General features: G+C 43.6%; 1 protein-coding gene across 2 annotated transcripts; it reads right to left on the bottom strand.

Annotated features, from left to right (window-relative positions):
• Positions 1-170: 170 nt before the first annotated feature.
• LOC123995738 (clarin-1-like) lies at positions 171-11,055 on the bottom strand. Of its 2 annotated transcripts, none has more exons than XM_046299411.1 (3): positions 10,460-11,055; positions 2,398-2,481; positions 171-1,019 (listed from the first exon to the last, which is right to left on the bottom strand). In XM_046299411.1, the coding sequence occupies exons 1-3, from the start codon at positions 10,710-10,712 to the stop codon at positions 754-756; spliced, it is 603 nt and encodes a 200-aa protein (XP_046155367.1). In that variant the 5' UTR covers positions 10,713-11,055; the 3' UTR covers positions 171-753. The 2 variants fall into 2 exon arrangements, with proteins under 2 accessions (XP_046155367.1, XP_046155366.1); XM_046299410.1 differs by having other exon boundaries at positions 2,398-2,577; positions 10,460-11,053.
• Between the last annotated feature and the right edge of the window lie 2,967 nt (positions 11,056-14,022).

Consider the following 14,022-nt stretch of genomic DNA (forward strand, 5'->3'; position numbering starts at 1 on the left):
ATCTCTTAATATGGGTGAAAATTGTGAAATTTCAATAAAAATACTGTTACAAAAAAATCATTCAAATTGGCAAATCACATGATTCTGAATACATAATCTAACTAACTAAACAATGAAGCGACCTCTAGGATTTCTAAATATGTAAGTAAAAACCAATATGAAGCACAAGGGAAAGAGAAACGGCTGTTTAAGTTGTACAGTTGTGGTCTTTCAATACATTTCGGGGGCACTAATGAAAGGCTAAACACACATGGTACCTATTCTGGTCAATCAATCGTCACATACTGTTTAACAGTCCCCCTTCATTGATAAAACTTCGGAATGCCAAGGGAGGGACTGCCAATTCTTGGAAAAACCTGATAAAAGGAGTGGAACCAAACAAGTCTCTGCTTTTCTATAGCAGAGTGAAATCCTGGCCTTTAATTGGCCCACCGCCTAATGAGATATCACCAATTAATGACACGATGGAAAGAAAAACAAGAGCCCTCCGCTCCAAGATTCAAAACAGCGTCCCTAACAGAGGTGGCCAGGGAGACTTCTCCGGTTGTCGTCTGAAGGACTGACAGCTTGTCATGGGAAGGAGAAAAGAAGTGGCTTAGGACGGTCACATTTTCTTGGACCTTACAACAGCACATGGGCACCAAGGAGCTATGGCCCCAAGTCTCCCATTGAGACATGCCAATAGCCGAGGCTCAGTGTCACTAGAGTGGGGGAGGGGCAGCCAGCGGCCACAAAAACAAACAAAAGCCCTGGTCAGTACATGAGATCTGATGCCCCAGTGTTGACATTCGACTCTTTGGCCTCCTGGAAGGGGAACTGGATCCCGGCCACACGGATCAGTAGGATGTTAAGGCCATGGACGAGGAAGGTGAGGAAGATGAGCCAGAAGGAGTGGTCGAATTGTTCTGTGTGCGTCTTGTACATAAACGTGCCCTCGTTGAAGTTGGCGATGTGGTCAGACAGCCGGTGGAGCTTCACCTCGGAGGCAAACAGAATCATCACCAGGCAGCTGCAGAGGCCTGTTCAGAAGGTCAGGCAGACAGACAGGCACACAATATTATACTATTACAGTTGACAACACTGGGAGTTCAAATAAGAAGTCAAAGGCATCCAAACGATCAGTTACTGTAAACACGTTTCTATAAGGCAGAATACCTTTTCCCTCCATCACCACATTAAAAGGAAATATGTTAATGCTACAGTAGTTGCAATCACTAAAAGGTTACCAAAACAATTAAGCATAGGTCATTCACTGCAGCGAGAGATTTTAATTAACATGGTGACATCTTTCACATAATCGTAAAAATAGGTTCATTGATTAGATGAATCCAAACTTGCATTCTAGTGTAAACCTGGCAAGCAGTAGGGCCTCGGTTCCAGATAACTGAGAAATATCCTTTAACTCTGGTGCAGTTTTTCTTAATTTGTGCCATTATTTGGATGGGAAGTCAAGTAGCCCACTCTCTCCTGATGAGATGGTAAGCTACTGGATAATGGTTTTAAAGCTGAAAAAGGCCATAGGGAAGTGGATCCTTTTCTCAATAACGTACAGCCAACCACTCATGGCTTGGCTGTTGTGTTTGAATGACTCTGATATGCACTTATAACTAATGTTGAAGTGTTGAAGGACACCTTTGTTGGACCCCAATCATGTTCTCTATAGCAGTGATTCTCAACCTTTTTTGGTTACTGTACCAGCATGAGTCAAGTACCCAGTGTATAGGCCAAGTACCCCCAAGAGTACTAGTACTCCTGGTTGAGAACCACTGTTCTATCGCCCCGTTTATACATGGGGCTAACATGCGTTCTGATCTTGTCCACATTCTGATTGGGACCACATTTTCAGAATTATTGGTCCCTTGCTGTATCCACATTATTTGAGATTTTCTTTCCAAATAATATCTCTTAATTTATTTAAAGACACAATGGACCCACCTGTCAAAGATTATAGAGGGCGGGATAATGATTATTTAAATTGTTTCACTAGATCTGTCTACAATTGTAATATATCCAGACACAATGTGTGCCTGACTACCTTCAGAGATGGTCAGGAAGAGCTGATACAATCAGATCACAAGGAGTCTTAATTGTGTACACCTGTCTAAAAATGTGTCCAATCAGGAAAAATGCCACGGTAGAACCAATAAACGTGGCTCCTGTTTAGCCTACAGCGAGCTATTTATATCTGAAGTTGGAATGCATGTGTGTAATAGAGCTGTTCACCTGTGATGTGAGCGGTGTGTTTTGTGCTTATGTTGCAGAGTATGGGGGCTTGTGCTTAGCCAATGTTCATATGGTAGGCTGCTTGTTCACAACTTAGAGGGTGATTCGGCTACCCTGTGAAGGATATCACTCTAGAAAGAAAAAGGATAAGATGCTATTTTTGTGTGTGCTTACAGCAGACGAAGTTCCAGAGGTAGAGTCCCAGGGCTCCGTGCAGAGTCTCGTAGGGACTACCAAAGGCGTTGTACACAAAGAAGCCTGTGGCCACAGAGGAGAAGAGGATGAGAACTCCGCAGAAGAAGATCACAGTGACATGAAGACTGGCTGGGATGACGTCCACCAAGTTCGGAAAAACTACAAGGAGAGGGACAATATGGAGAGGTGTGGGAATGTTCTACAGTTATTAAACAGTAAATAGTATTTTCCCCCCCACATGATGAAACACATGCATGAGTCTCTGTGTTCTATTTGTATAAAGGCAGATGGCGCAAACCATCAGAGAACAAATAGTTTTTGTTCATATAAAAAGCCATCATAATGGTTAGTAAGCCTGCCGGGTCAAGCGAAAAGATAATGTGTGTGTGTGCCAAATCTCATTAGTGAACAGTTGCTGATGATGCATGTGTCACGGTCCAATAAAGATTCAGTCCACTGTGCTTGTGTATATAAAAAGCCATCATAATGGTTAGTAAGCCTGCCGGGTCAAGCGAAAAGATAGTGTGTGTGTGCCAAATCTCATTAGTGAACAGTTGCTGATGATGCATGTGTCACGGTCCAATAAAGATTCAGTCCACTGTGCTTGTGTAGGATTCTTGTTACTGCAACCTCAAAACATGTACTGCTGAGTTATAAGAGATGCCCATCTCTTATGAATGGCCAATTAACCTAGTTGAAGGCAGTTGAGTTTCCCCTGTAAGGCTAGCCTACATGATTTTGATAAAGGGTTCTCTTTACTCCATTTCCATCGCTTTGTTTGATTTGAGTTTGTTGTTAGCACTAAATAATGTTCTGCTGACATTCCAAAATGTGTCAACTTCAAATTAATCATCTCCAGCATGTGAAAACGGTGGATTTATAGTCAAAAAGATGGACGCCAGATAAAAATAAAACATTTCTGATTTGAACCAACTATGAGTTGGCAAAGTAAAGTAATGTCAAACGCATTTCCACTATCTGTTTTACTAAAAAAACATAGAAATATATAGTTTTCACATACATTAATGGTGGGGTAGTGCTGTAGATGATAAATATTAAGTTTACGGTATTTCTACCACCGAGGGTAGGCTACGTGCGCATTTACACGTGGTCATCAGGGCTCCATGACCCACATGTGTGTACAGGCTTACTGTATGTGTAGCCTAGTCTAGTATCATTAGAGATGTGACTGTTCAATCAATTTCCCAATACCTTTAACAACAGAGGTCAATTTTACAGCAGTGTTATACATCTTCGCAGCCTGTAAATCTATTATCACAAAACAGGTTGCTTGGATCTAGGATTCTGATTGGTTGATAGTAGGGAGTTATAGCACAACAATGACACATCCTCCAGGTAATGCCTGTTAATAGTTCCATTAGATTTATCCCACAGCCCAGCCAGTCAATGTATAAACTTAATCTCCCCCTGGAAAAAAAGTTTAGACAATATTACCTCATGCCACTAGGCTATCATTTGTGACCAGTAGGCATTTGATGCCATTTCCTACACAGTAGGACCATTCGATTTTGTATTTATTTTTTCCAGAAATGCCGTCATGAACATGTAAACTTTCACATGACTTAATTACAAACTTATATGGGATCCGTATATATGAATAAAACATTTAAATTACTAGCCTAGTTTAGCCAAGAAGAGAGCACTGAGCTTTTTAGAGAAAAATAAATGCAGGATCGGCTGAAACAATGGGGGGGGGGGGGGGGGGGGGGGGGGGGGTAATAGGGTTTCCACTAGACAGCACAGTGACAAAGTCAAATTGTCTATAATCTTAAAAATGGGAAAATAATTGCTTTTTGGTATTCATTTAAGTTTAGGCATAAGGTTAGCAAGTGTGGCTAGGTTTAAAATCGTATTTAAAGAACATAAAACCCTGCCCCTTTCTACAATTGATGACCTAACTAGTGACAATTGGATAATAGAGAGACTACTTTCTGGAGGGCAATGCCATGCTGATTCATGCAATAACACGGGAATTCTTAAAGAGATAGGTGGGGCTAAGGCTTAAGCGGATGTGGACAATGCTGAACGGGCATAAACAAAGTTGAGCTCTCCAGTGTGGAAATGATTAAAGTGCATTTTCTCCTACTTGTCTCTGAAGTGGGTTAACAAGTTCGTCACATTTCAAAGACACATAACTTTACAATGTTTCCCCCAACTACCATTTTGAATTCTGTACTTTTATAAAATGTTTGGTTTGGGGGGGCCTCCCGAGTGGCACAGCAGTCTATGGAATTGCATTGCAGTGCTAGAGGCATTACTACAGACCCGAGTTCATTCCCGGGCTATGCCACAACTGGCCGTGATGGCACAGTTGGCCCAGCGTCGTCCGGGTTTTGCTGTAGGTGCTTTACTTGGCTAATGGCGCCCTACTGACTTCTTGTGTTGAAAAGTGTTTCCTTCGACACATTGGTGCTTCTGGGTTAAGCTGGAGGGTGTTAAGGAGCGCGGTTAGGTGGGTCATGTTTCGGAGGACGCATGACTCCAACTTCGCCCCTCCTGATCCCGTTGGGGAGTAAAAAAAAGACATGTTTGGGTTTGTCTAAACTTTTCTGTCTGCCTCTCCGACCTGTGGAACAAATGCATATAAACGTGCCATGCATATAAACGTGACGGACAGCTTCTCTGAGCTAGGTTAATTAATTTATCAGGATCATTATAATGGATATAGCCAAAGACACTATATATACAAAAGTATGTGGACACCCCTTCCAATTAGTGGATTCGGCAAGTTTAGCCTCACCCGTTGCTGACAGGTGTATAAAGTCAAACATACAACCATGCAATCTCTATAGATAAACATTGGCAGTAGAATAGTCTTACTGAAGAGCTTAGTGACTTTCAACTTGGCACCATCATCGGATGCCACCTTTCCAACACGTCAGTTGTCAAATTTCTGCCCTGCTAGAGCTGCCCCGGTCAACTGTAAGTGCTGTTATTGTGAAGTGGAAATGTCTAGGAGCAACAACGACTCAACCGGAAAGTGGTAGGCCACACACGCTCACAGAACGGGACCGTCGAGGTACTGAAGTGCATAAAAGATTGTCTGTCTTCGGTAGCAACACTCACGACCGAGTTCCATAAAAAATAAACAATATAATTAGAGATAAACTGAAAATACCAACATGTGAGGAATACTGTACTTTATTAATGTTTCAATGGAAGTCACCAAAATAATTTACTGATTTAATTAAAAATCAATGTCCTCCAAATCAAGGTGTCACAGTTAATGGCACCCTTAAAGATTTTATTTACAATCTACCAAACTTAAACCAGGAATTAAATTCTACGTATTTAAGTTTATCTTAGTCTTAAGGAACTACATTGAGCCATTACATCACTTCCTGTTTCACTAGGATATAAAAATCAGGTAACACGCATGCAATATTCCTTTTTATCCAACTCCATGAAGAAAACAAAAGAACTGGCAGTTCAAAAGAGACAGATGGTCGTAGACCTTCATAAATCTGGTAATGGCTACAAGAAGATCCACAAACAATTGAGCACTGTCAGGTCAATTATTTAAAAAATCAAAAGATATGGAACAGTTGAAAACCTCACGGGTAGAGGACGCAAATGCATTTTGCCCCCCCAGGATAGGGAGGATGTTGAGAGAAGCAAAAAAATCCCCAAGAATCACTGTGAAAGAATTGCAGGCCTTGGTGGTGTCTTGGGGTCACCAGGTTTCAAAAAGCACCATCAGACGCCACCTCCATAACCACAGGCTCTTAGGAAGGGTTGCCAGAAGAAAGCCCTTTCTGACCCCAAGACACAGATGCAAGCGTAATTTAACATAATTTAAATTATGACTGGAAGAAGGTGCTTTGGTCAGATACGGCATCGGCATGTTTGGGGTCGAAACAGAGATGCATACAAGGAGAGGCACCTCATACACATGGTGAAATATGGTGGTGGGTCGTGATGTTTTGGGGAGGTTTTCATTCCAGAGGTCCAAGGGCACTGGTTACGATGGATGACATAATGAATTCCACCAAGTATCAGGCAATTTTGGCTGACAATCTGGTTGCGTCTGCCAGAAGGCTGGGACCTGGCCATAGGTAGACTTTCCAACAAGACAATGTATACATACATACATACATACATACATACATACATACATACATACATACATACATACATACATACATACATACATACATACATACATACATACATACATACATACATACATACATACATACATACATACATACATACATACATACATACATACATACATACATACATACATACATACATACATACATACATACATACATACATACAGTATCTGTCAAAAGTTTGGACACACCTGCTCAAAGGTTTTCCTTTATTTTTACTATTTTCTACATTGTAGAATAATAGTGAAGACATCAAAACTATGAAATAACACATGGAATCATGTAGTACCAAAAAAGTTTTCAATAAATCAAAATGTATTTTATATATTAGATTCTTCAAAGTACCAAAAAAGTTTTCAATAAATCAAAATGTATTTTATATATTAGATTCTTCAAAATAGCCATGATGACAGCTTTACACAGTCTTGGCAACCAGCTTCACCTGGAATGCTTTTCCAACAGTCTTGAAGGAGTTCCCACATATACAGAGCACATGTTGGCTGCTTTTCCTTCACGCCGCGGTCCAACTCATCCCAAACCATCTCAATTGAGTTGAGGTCAGGTGATTGTAGAGGCAAGGTCATCTGATGCAGCACTCCATCACTCTCCTTCTTGTTCAAGTAGCCCTTACACATCCTAGTGGTGTGTTGGGTAACTGTTCTGTTGAAAAACAAATGATAGTCCCACTAAGCGCAAACCAGAGGGGATGGTGTATCAATGCAGAATGCTGTGGTAGCCATGCTGGTTAAGTGTGCCTTGAATTAGAAACAAATCACTGACAGTATCACTAGCAAAGAACTGCCACATCATCACACCTCCTCCATGCTTCACGGTGGGAACCACACATGCAGAGATCATCATTTCACCTACTCTGCGTCTCAAAGACGACGGTTGGAACCAAAAATCTAAAATTTGGACTCATCAGACAAAAGGACAGATTTCCACTGGTCTAATGTCCATTGCTCGTGCTCTTGGCCCAAGCAAGTCTCTTATTTTTGGTGTCCTTTAATTAGTGGTCTCCTCTGAACAGTTGATGTTGAGATGTGTGTTACTTGAACACTGAAGCATTTCTTTGGGCTGCAATTTCTGAGGCTGGTAACTGAAGTTATCCTCTGCAGGAGAGGTAACTCTGGGTCTTCCTTTCCTGTGGCAGTCCTCATGAGAGCCAGTTTGATCATAGCGCTTGATGGTTTTTGCAAATGCACTTGAAGTTCTTAAAATGTTCTGTATTGACTGACCTTCATCTCTTAAAGTAATGATGGACTGTCGTTTCTCTTTGCTTTTTGAGCTGTTCTTGCCATAATATGGACTTGGCCTCTCATCAAATAGGGCTATCTTCTGTATACCACCCCTACCTTGTCACAACACAACTGATTGGCTCAAAGGCATTACGAAGAAAATTAAATCCAAATTACAAGGCACACCTGTTAATGGAAATGCATTCCAGGTGACTACCTCATGAAGCTGGTTGAGAGAATGCCAAGAGTGTGCAAAGCTGTCATCAAGGCAAAGGTGCTAACCAGCTAAGTCAAACGACACCGCTGGTTCTGCTCACACTGCCCTACCCTGTGCTCTGACCTCTTTCTCCCCTCTCTCTCCAGATGAAATCTCGCGTCTTGTGACGGCCGGCTGCCCAACAACCTGCCCGCTTGACCCTATCCCCTCCCCTCTTCTCCAGACCATTTCCGGAGACCTTCTCCCTTACCTCACCTCGCTCATCAACTCATCCCTGACCGCTGGCTACGTCCCTTCCGTCTTCAAGAGAGCGAGAGTTGCACCCCTTCTGAAAAAACCTACACTCGATCCCTCCGATGTCAACAACTACAGACCAGTATCCCTTCTTTCTTTTCTCTCCAAAACTCTTGAACGTGCCGTCCTTGGCCAGCTCTCCCGCTATCTCTCTCTGAATGACCTTCTTGATCCAAATCAGTCAGGTTTCAAGACTAGTCATTCAACTGAGACTGCTCTCCTCTGTATCACGGAGGCGCTCCGCACTGCTAAAGCTAACTCTCTCTCCTCTGCTCTCATCCTTCTAGATCTATCGGCTGCCTTCGATACTGTGAACCATCAGATCCTCCTCTCCACCCTCTCCGAGTTGGGCATCTCCGGCGCGGCCCACGCTTGGATTGCGTCCTACCTGACAGGTCGCTCCTACCAGGTGGCGTGGCGAGAATCTGTCTCCTCACCACTGGTGTCCCCCAGGGCTCTGTTCTAGGCCCTCCTATTCTCGCTATACACCAAGTCACTTGGCTCTGTCATAACCTCACATGGCCTCTCCTATCATTGCAGACGACACACAACTAATCTTCTCCTTTCCCCCTTCTGATGACCAGGTGGCGAATCGCATCTCTGCATGTCTGGCAGACATATCAGTGTGGATGACGGATCACCACCTCAAGCTGAACCTCGGCAAGACGGAGCTGCTCTTCTGCCCGGGGAAGGACTGCCCGTTCCATGATCTCGCCATCACGGTTGACAACTCCATTGTGTCCTCCTCCCAGAGCGCTAAGAACCTTGGTGTGATCCTGGACAACACCCTGTCGTTCTCAACCAACATCAAGGCGGTGGCCCGTTCCTGTAGGTTCATGCTCTACAACATCCGCAGAGTACGACCCTGCCTCACACAGGAAGCGGCGCAGGTCCTAATCCAGGCACTTGTCATCTCCCGTCTGGATTACTGCAACTCGCTGTTGGCTGGGCTCCCTGCCTGTGCCATTAAACCCCTTCAACTCATCCAGAACGCCGCAGCCCGTCTGGTGTTCAACCTTCCCAAGTTCTCTCACGTCACCCCGCTCCTCCGTTCTCTCCACTGGCTTCCAGTTGAAGCTCGCATCCGCTACAAGACCATGGTGCTTGCCTACGGAGCTGTGAGGGGAACGGCACCTCAGTACCTCCAGGCTCTGATCAGGCCCTACACCCAAACAAGGGCACTGCGTTCATCCACCTCTGGCCTGCTGGCTGGCCTCCCTACCACTGAGGAAGTACAGCTCCCGCTCAGCCCAGTCAAAACTGTTCGCTGCTCTGGCCCCCCAATGGTGGAACAAACTCCCTCACGACGCCAGGACAGCGGAGTCAATCACCACCTTCCGGAGACACCTGAAACCCCACCTCTTTAAGGAATACCTAGGATAGGATAAGTATTCCCTCTCACCCCCCTCCCCCTTTAAGATTTAGATGCACTATTGTAAAGTGACTGTTCCACTGGATGTCATAAGGTGAATGCACCAATTTGTAAGTCGCTCTGGATAAGAGCGTCTGCTAAATGACTTAAATGTAACATGACACGCCCCCCTCTGTTTTTTACACTGCTGCTACTTGCTGTTTATTATCTATGCATAAGTAACTTTAACCCTACCTACATGTACAAATTACCTTGACTAACTTGTGCCCCCGCACATTTACTTGGTACCAGTGGGTGGGCCTATGTCCTCCCAGGCCCGCCCGTGGCTGCCCCGTCATGTGAAATCCATAGATTAGGGCATAATGAATTAATTTCAATGGACTGATTTCCTTATATGAACTGTAACTCAGTAACATCGTTAATTGTTGACTGTTGTATTTAGATTTTTGTTCAGTATACTTTATTGTAAAGGTGATTTTTTTTTACAGTCTATAAGTAGGCTTTATATTGTGCCAATCCTGCCAACGAATTAATGCTCAACATCACATTTGATTTAATCAAATAGATCCTTAAGTCACAGGGATAGGACTCAATTAAAACAGGGTGTAGTCTATCTATAGTCATTTGAATTATTAATGGAGTGGGTAACCTCTTGTCTCATTGTTATTCACTTTTCATAATAGATGCTCAAATGAGAACATGATATTTCAACCCAGCAGTAATCTTTAAAACCACAGTGTTTCACAAACTTCTCATGCAATTCACATGGACTTCTACTCACATGAAAATCTGAAGATTCTTCCACCAAGTCCACATTGCTTCACTGTCTGTCCGTGAAAGAGACCATAGTTAACCCTACCGACAAATTTATCAAGCTCTTGTCCTGTGGCATTTACAAGCTGCGCCCCGGTTGTACACAGCATAGTCCCCTGGACCCAAAATTGCGACCCCATCGCGGCCGCAACAATGAGGACGCAACCGAAACTCAACACACCGGCGACAGAGAACATAATTTTCTTTTGACGATTTGGCATGGTGTCAGAAGAGTGTGAGAAAATAATTAGTCTGACCAGTCCATGATGTTCAATTCCTCTCCAGTTGGTAGCAAATTCTTGTTGAGGCAAATAATCCAAAACGAAGACGCTAAATATCTGTGTTAAGCTATTATGACAAGCCTCATTGAAAAAGCTAAATGTTTATACCGTATTGATGTTGTTCTAACGTGGCCGTTGTGTATTACGTTACATTGATAGTTTTCCCCCTTGCTCATTGTTTCCAAGTAACCAAGGTTTTAAATTCGGGAGACGCTTCTCAAAGACAGCGAGAGGGACGACTTTAGCCTCGGTGATCTGTTGTCTGATTGGGTACGAAGCTCATCTGCTGCACTGAACACGTGAGTTTTCTTCTTCTTCCGTGAAGTTTATCGGTGGTTGGCATTCAATGTCATGGTGCATTACTACCACCTATTGTACTGGAGTGTGGGCCAGAGACTGGGAGAAAATAAATCCTACGTGGCAGCACGTTTCCCTTAGTCTCAAAAAAAAAAGATATATAAAAAAAAAAAAAAAAAAAAAAGATATATATATATTCTTTTTAAAATCTAATGACGTTCTAGTCAGTATACTCTTTAAACTCATTTCCTGTATCCCCTTCTCCATCATCCTGGATCTCATCCTCTCTCTTTCCTTCTCATTACATCCACACTGTATCAGTACATGCTCCACTGTCTCTATTCCCTGGCTAACAATAATCACACTTTCCTGTTGGATGCTTTCCTATCATGTTTTAAAGTCTTATTCAACTGTCTGTGTCCCACCCTTAATCATGTAAAATAGCCTCCTCTCTTCTGTCTCTTCCTGTGGTCCTCCCCTCCCGACTTTCTTCTGTACTTGAAATTAATGCCTGCCCTTCACTGTAAGGTCTACACAACAGATGTTGACCTTACAGTGAAATTCTTACAAGCCCTTAACCAACAATGCTTTAAGAAGTTTTAAGAAAAAAAAGTGTTAGGTAAAAAAATTGAAAATAAAAGTAACAAATAATTCAAAAGCAGCAGTAAAATAACAATAGCGAGACTATATACAGGGTGTACCGGTACAGAGTCAATGTGCGGGGAGCACCGGTTAGTCAAAATAATTGAGGTAATATGTACATGTAGGTAGAGTTAAAGTGACTATGCATAGATAATAAACAGAGAGTAGCAGCAGTGTAATAGAGGTGTCTGGGAATCCCTTTGATTAGCTGTTCAGGTGTCTTATGGCTTGGGGGAAGAAGCTGTTAAGAAGCCTTTTGGACCTTGACTGGCGCTCCAGTACCGCTTGCCATGCTGTAGCAGAGAGAACAGCCCATGACTAGGGCGGCTGGAGTCTTTGACAATTTTTAGGGTCTTCCTCTGACACCGCCTGGTATAGAGATCCTGGATGGCAGGAAGCTTGGTCCCAGTGATGTTGCCTACCACTGCTGTGTCATTGGCAAACTTGACAATGGTTTTGGAGTCGTGCCTGGCCATGCAGTCATGAGTGAACAGGGAGTACAGGAGGGGACTGAGCATGCACCCCTGAGGGGCCCCCGTGTTGAGGATCAGCGTGGCGGATGTGTTGTTACCTACCCTTACCACCTGGGGGGCGACCCGTCCCAGGGTCCTTAGCTTAGTGATGAGCTTTGAAGGCACAATGGTGTTGAAATCTGAGTTGTAGTCAATGATTAGCATTCTCGCGTAGGTGTTCCTTTTGTCCAGGTGGGAAAGGGCAGTGTGGAGTGCAATAAAGATTGCATCGTCAAATCAAATCAAATCAATTTTTATTTGTCACGTGAGTCGAATACAACAGGTGTAGACCTTACAATGAAATGCTTCCTTACAGGCTCTAACCAATGTGTGTGTGTGTGTGTGTGTGTGTGTGTGTGTGTGTGTGTGTGTGTGTGTGTGTGTGTGTGTGTGTGTGTGTGTGTGTGTGTGTGTGTGTGTGTGTGTGTGTGTAGGTAAGTAAAGAAATAAAACAACAGTAAAAAGACATTTGAAAAAAGAGTAGCAAGGCTATATACAGACACCTGTTCGTCAGGCTTATTGAGGTAGTATGTACATGTAGGTATTTTTAAAGTGACTATGCATATATGATGAACAGAGAGTAGCAGAAGCGTAAAAAGAGGGGTTGGTGGGTGGTGGGGCACAATGCAGATAGCCTGGTTAGCCAATGTGCGGGAGCATTGGTTGGTCGGGTCAATTTAGGTAGTGTGTACATGAATGTATAGTTAAAGTGACTATGCATAGATAATAAACAGAGAGTAGCAGCAGTGTAAAAGAGGGGTTGGGGGGGCACAATGCAAATAGCCATTTGGTTACCTGTTCAGGAGTCTTATGGCTTGGGGGTAAAAACTGTTGAGAAGCCTTTTTGTTCTAGACTTGGCACTCCGGTACTGCGGTAGTAGAGAGAACAGTCTATGACTGGGGTGGCTGGGGTCTTTGACAATTTTTAGGGTCTTCCTCTGACACCACCTGGTGTAGAGGTCCTAGATGGCAGGCAGCTTTGCCCCAGTGATGTACTGGGCCGTACGCACTACCCTCTGAAGTGCCTTGCGGTCCGAGGCCGACCAATTGCCGTACCAGGCAGTGATGCAACCGGTCAGGATGCTCTCGATGTTGCAGCTGTAGAACCTTTTGAGGATCTCAGGACCCATGCCAAATCAGTGGATCTGTTGAGGCGGGTATACAAGTTGGAGTGGGTCTAGAGTTTCTGGGATAATGGTGTTGAAGTGAGCCATGACTAGACTTTCAAAGCACTTCATGAGTGCTATGGGTCGGTAGTCATTTAGGTAGGTTACCTTAGTGTTCTTGGGCACAGGGACTATGGTGGTCTGCTTGAAACATGTTAGTATTACAGACTCAGTCTGGGACAGGTTGAACATGTCAGTGAAGACACTTGCAAGTGATGACACTGTACATGAATTAGAGCAAAAAACTGCTCTCTCTGGCTTCACCTACTCCACCCACTGCAAGGCCAACAGTATGACCAACAGTTCCGCCGTATTTACAGCCATATACATTTCCTGACCGCCACCCCACATTCCTGCACTACAAATGCTGACCCAGTACATCCTGTCCTTGGATCTTTTGAACCATCTGTGTAAATGGCCACAGCATCCTGATATACAGTATCCATATTTATTTTAAACAAATAAGATGGATCAACACCCTTCCCATCTTTTCGTTGTCTCTCCAACACTTTTAGATCAACTACTGGAGGCGAGAGCAGCCATGGTGGATTCACAGGAATAGCTACCATTGGACTCAACTCCCTTCCATACAATCCCATCTTCTTCGCCTGGGTATTACCCACCCACCCAAAG

The sequence above is a fragment of the Oncorhynchus gorbuscha genome, linkage group LG14, assembly GCF_021184085.1.
Source record: "Oncorhynchus gorbuscha isolate QuinsamMale2020 ecotype Even-year linkage group LG14, OgorEven_v1.0, whole genome shotgun sequence".
Lineage (NCBI taxonomy): Eukaryota > Metazoa > Chordata > Actinopteri > Salmoniformes > Salmonidae > Oncorhynchus > Oncorhynchus gorbuscha.